The sequence below is a fragment of the Perca flavescens genome, chromosome 17 (genome assembly GCF_004354835.1).
Source record: "Perca flavescens isolate YP-PL-M2 chromosome 17, PFLA_1.0, whole genome shotgun sequence".
Lineage (NCBI taxonomy): Eukaryota > Metazoa > Chordata > Actinopteri > Perciformes > Percidae > Perca > Perca flavescens.
The window spans coordinates 34,666,917-34,672,346 of record NC_041347.1 but is presented as its reverse complement, the minus strand read 5'-3'; the positions used below and the strand labels follow the sequence as shown (position 1 = coordinate 34,672,346).

General features: G+C 45.3%; 1 protein-coding gene across 1 annotated transcript in view; it reads left to right on the top strand.

The window, feature by feature from the left end:
* Positions 1 to 1,038, top strand: part of tjap1 (tight junction associated protein 1 (peripheral)) — a 22,440-nt gene extending 21,402 nt beyond the window's left edge. The window contains 1 exon segment of the mRNA XM_028603010.1: positions 403 to 1,038. Within this exon segment, the coding sequence (XP_028458811.1) occupies positions 403 to 1,038 (636 nt within the window).
* Positions 1,039 to 5,430: the final 4,392 nt, after the last annotated feature.

The following is a 5,430-nucleotide window of genomic DNA, read 5'->3' as shown; positions in this document are numbered from 1 at the left end:
ATATTTTGATATATTTTTTGAGGCGTGTTGTGATATATTGTGATATATTTAGGCGTGTTGTGATATATTTTGATATATTTTAAAAGCGTGTTGTGATATATTGTGATATATTTAGGCGTGTTGTGATATATTTTGATATATTTTAAAAGCTTTGTTATATTGTATATATTTAGGCGTGTTGTGATATATTTTGATATATTTAGGCGTGTTGTGATATATTGTGATATATTTAGGCGTGTTGTGATATATTTTGATATATTTTAAGCGTGTTGTGATATATTGTGATATATTTAGGCGTGTTGTGATATATTTTGATATATTTTAAGCGTGTTGTGATATATTGTGATATATTTAGGCGTGTTGTGATATATTTTGATATATTTGGGCGTGTTGTGATTGCAGGCGGCGAGCTCGGAGGAGGACCTGCTCGCCAACTGGCAGCGGATGTTCGTGGAGAAGATGGCGCCGGCGTGCGACGGCTCGGCGCTGCACCGCACGGCGTTCGGCAGCCAGGCGGCGGCGGAGCTGCCACGGCGGCGTGCGGCGCCGGGGGGCGGGGCTTCCTGCTCGTCCTCCGAGCGGCAGCGCGCGGCGTACTCGGACGGCGAGGACGCCTCGTCGGCGCGCAGCTGGACGGCGAGCCGCGGCTCCAGCCTCGACACCGACACCGACACGGAGCCGCGCGGCCGCCGCGGGCTAACGGGCGCCACAGAGAAGCTGCTGATGAGCCTGGAGGACCATGATGGGGGCGGGGCCGACACTCGTAGGACCCAAGAAGAAGAAGAGGAAGAAGAGGAGGAGGAAGGAGGAGAAGAAGAAGAAGAAGAGAGCTCTGCGGAGGAGAGAGACGTCTTACCGCTGGAGCTGCCCGTCATCTCGCCACGCCTCCTGGACCTCGACCCCCCTCCGCCGCCCCCCCGCGCCCACAGAAGAGCCCAAGAGGATGGGCGGCACCACCTGCTCAAAAAAAGACAGCCTGACCCGAGCCCAGGAGCAAGGCACGCTGCTCGACTGACACAGGAGACAGCCATGATCTGAGTGTGTGTGTGTGTGTGTTACGTGTGTGTGTGTGTGTGTGTTACGTGTGTGTGTGTGTGTGTGTGTGTGTGTGTACGTGTGTGTGTGTACCTGTTTTACTATATTCGTGGGGTCCAAAAACTGGGGACTACAGTATACTTGTGGGGTCTGCACAGCCTCGTGGGGACCAAAATGCTGGTCCCCACGAGTTTAAAAACTGTTTGAGGGTTAAGACTTGGTTTTAGGATTAGGGTTAGAATTAGGTTATGGTTAGGGTGAGGGTAAGGGTTAAGGTTAGGCATTTAGTTGTGATGGTTAAGGTTAGGGTAAGGGTTAAGGTTAGGCATTTAGTTCAATTTAAGGTTAGGCATTTATTCAATTCAATTCAGTTCAATTTTATTTATAGTATCAAATCATAACAAGAGTTATCTCGAGACACTTTACAGATAAAGTAGGTCAAGACCACACTCTATAATTTACAAAGCCCCAACAATTACAGTAATTCCCTCAAGAGCAAGCAGTGCGACAGTGGCGAGGAAAACTTTTATTTAGTTGTGATGATTAAGGTTAAGGTAAGGGGCTAGGGAATGCATTATGTCAATGACATGTCCCCACAAAGATAGTAATACAGACGTGTGTGTGTGTGTGCGCGCGTGTGTGTGCGTGTGCGTGCGTGTGCGTGCGTGTCTTTCCACCTTTCACTTAAAATCTAATCAAAATTAATCAAACTTTTCTAAATCGTCCACCAACCAAACTCTGTACAATTTTCTAAGTATTTTAAATAAATAAATCACACATGATTTTCCAGCCGTCAGATGAAAGTAATGGAGTAAAAAGTACAAGATTTCCCTCTGAGATGTAGTGGAGTAAAAATATAAAGTAGCAGAACATGGAAATACTACTTAAGTACCTTGAAATGTTAGTATTATAGTACACATGTGAACATACATGTGGAAACACACTGGCTCTGTAAAAGTATTGTTTATTTACATGGAGTCTGGTGGGTCCTTTTGCTCTGTGTGTGTGTTTGTGTGTGTGTGACTGTGTGTGTGTGTGTGTGTGTGTGTGTCTGTCTGTCTGTCTGTGTGTGTGTGTGTGTGTGTGTGTGTGTGTGTGTGTGTGTGTGTGTGTGTGTGTGTGTGTGTGTGTGTGTGTGTGTGTGTGTGTGTGTGTTCGAGAAGACAAAAAAAAAGAATAGAAACTGAAAAAAAAAAACTTTATGGACGTCTCTGCCTTGTTTCCTGATCGGGAGCTTTTATTTTGAAGAGAACAGATGAGACACACTTCCTGAAACACACACACACACACACACACACAGACACACACAGACACACACACACACACTTTCTCTCTCTCTCTCAGTGCCTATATCTCTCTCTCTCTCTCTGGAAGGTTGCGAGTTCGACGCCGTCAGACTTTTATTTTAATCATTGTTTGTGTTTTTATTTAGTCACCTGATTGGTCTGTGGGGGAGGGGTTAACCTTTGACCTTTAAGCCCCTCCCACCTGGAATGTATCCAGTTGTTATGTAGTTAATCTGGAGTATTAATCCATTATTATTATATTATTATTATTATTATTGTTATTGTTATAATTACCCAGATTATTATCTTTATGTTTGATTTGTTGTTGTTGATTATTTTTTTTTGTGTATAGAAGTTTGTCGCGTTGCTACGGAAACCTGTTAGTGCCAGAAACTGGAGACGAAAAGATTTAAACATTGGTTTCGATTTAAAAAAAAAAAAAAAAAAAAAAAAAAAGGTTTTAAATGCATAAAAACTTAAAAAGTAAATCAGTTTCTGTTCCTGAGAACTTATAAAATAATAAAAATAATTTTGAGATATTTCACCGTCACAACAACACACACAATGTTTTTAAATTCACGCCCAAAAAACTCACATAAATCACTGAATGTCAACGTGTGAAACATGGTAAATGTTATTTTGCGTATTTTAAGGTTGTTAAGTCACAGAGCAGATGATGTGAATGTTTCTGGCACTCCTGAGCTTCCGTACTTTCCCCTCTCGGTTTCTTCTCTGATCTCGCTCCTCGGCTCTGATTGGCTGTTGGCTCTGATTAGCTGTCAGCTCTCTCGGGGGCTCTCATTGGCTGTCAGCTCTCTCGGCGGCTCTCATTGGCTGTCGGCTCGCTCGGCGTCTCTGATTGGCTGTCTGTTGTCTCGGCGGCTCTCATTGGCTGTCGGCTCACTCGGTGTCTCTGATTGGCCAACGCTCTTCTGTGTTTTCTCTGTCGAGCAGGTGCATGTACAGCTGGTGCATTGTGGGATATATGTGCTGTCAGAGTGCATGATGGGACACAGATGGTAACAGGGTCATTCATTCATTCAAACTTTATTTAAACTCTGATATTATGGAGACACAAAGAAGCCAAGACACCAGAACTTAGTGAAAATGATTTCTGTCCCGTGTCAGTACCCGATCCGTTCCACCGGCACGATCCGTTCTGCTCATGTGCAAGATGACACGTATGTCACCTGCCCAATCTGTTCCACGCTAGCCTATGGCTAGCCTCCACCGGGAAGCTAACGTTAGTTTAGCTAACAGCTAATTCGGCTAAAAGTCAAACTTAATGAGAGAAGCAGCTACAGCTACATTAAGACTTTACAGTAATAACAATAAAGACAAATAATGAATGATTGTGTTTTAAACGAGCACAAGTAAAGTAGAGCTGACGTAGCTAACAGCTGTTATATATGTTAACGTTTATTTTCAAGTTTTAAAGTTCTTTTAAAGTTATTACATGCTGTGTCAGCTAGCGGTTAGCCAAATTAGCTGTGCGCTAAACTAACGTTAGCTTAACTTTGGAGGCTAACGACAGACCACTACAATGAGCTAGCGGTTAGCCAAATTAACCGTTAGCTAAACTAACCTTAGCTTCCCGGTGGAGGCTAACGGCGACCCGCTATAATCACCTAGCGGTCCGCCCGAATTAGCTGTTAGCTAAACTAACGTTAGCTGGAGGCTAGCGGGGAACAGATCGGGTAGTGTCGTAAATCATCGCACAACAGCGCATGGGCAGAACGGATCGTGCAGGTGGAACGGATCGGTACTGACAACCCCCATGCCCCCCCCTCCTCCTCCTGTCCCCCCCCCCCCTCCTGTCCCCCCCCTCCTCCTTTCTTTCTCTTCTTCTCTCCGTCTCAGCAGAACAGGTTGTTAAATTATTTAACGTTTTATTACCGGCAGAAAATGGGTCACTAATACTTTAAAGGGGGGTGTGTGTGTCTCTGTGTGTGTGTGTGTGTGTGTGTGTGTGTGTGTGTGTGTGTGTGTGTGTGTGTGTGTGTGTGTGTGTTTCTGTGTGTGTGTGTGTGTGTGTGTGTGTGTGTGTGTGTGTGTGTGTGTGTGTGTGTGTGTGTGTGTGTGTGTGTGTGTGTGTGTGTGTGTGTGTGTGTGTGTGTGTGTGTGTCTGTGTGTGTGTGTGTGTGTGTGTGTGTGTGTGTGTGTGTGTGTGTGTGTGTGTGTGTGTGTGTGTGTGTGTGTGTGTGTGTGTGTGTGTGTGTGTGTGTGTGTGTGTGTGTGTGTGTGTGTGTGTGTGTGTGTGTGTGTGTGTGTGTGTGTGTGTGTGTGTGTGTGTGTGTGTGTGTGTGTGTGTGTGTGTGTGTTTAATATTTGATCAGATGTTCAGGACAGAACAGGAAGTAAAAATAGCCTGCTGCAGCTTTAATGACTCTTCTTCATGAATATAATCGGAGACATTTCTCAGCCAAGGTCACCCTCCTCCTCTTCTTCTTCTCCTTCTTCTTCTTCTTCTTCTTCTCCTCCTCTCTCTTGTCCTCTCCTCCCTCTGTTACATTCACTCTCAGACATGTTTAGAACTGCTAACGAGGCCCTAAAATATCTCGTTACCCAGACTGTGTGTAGCTTCACACGATATACCGAAAAAATACTTTACTTTAAAATAGAGCTCACCACGTTGGCATCTTTAAACATCCGTACATGAAGAGTTTTACACCGTTAGCTTTATGCTAACCAGCTACCATGAGAATCATTAGCATACAACGTATGATTTAGAGTAAAAAAATCAAACAGAAAATCACACACATTAACACGAGGCCACGCCCCTTTAGGAGACACATTCACTCGAGGCCACGCCCCTGTAGGAGACACGAGGCCACGCCCCTTTAGGAGACACATTCACACGAGGCCACGCCCCTTTAGGAGACACATTCACACGAGGCCACGCCCCTTTAGGAGACACGAGGCCATTCCCTGTAGGAGGCCACGCCACGCCCCTGTAGGAGACACATTCCACACCTGTAGGGCCATTCACACCCACGCCCCTTAGGAGACACATTCACACGAGGCCACGCCCCTTTAGGAGACACATTCACACGAGGCCACGCCCCTGTAGGAGACACATTCACACGAGGCCACGCCCCTGTAGGAGACA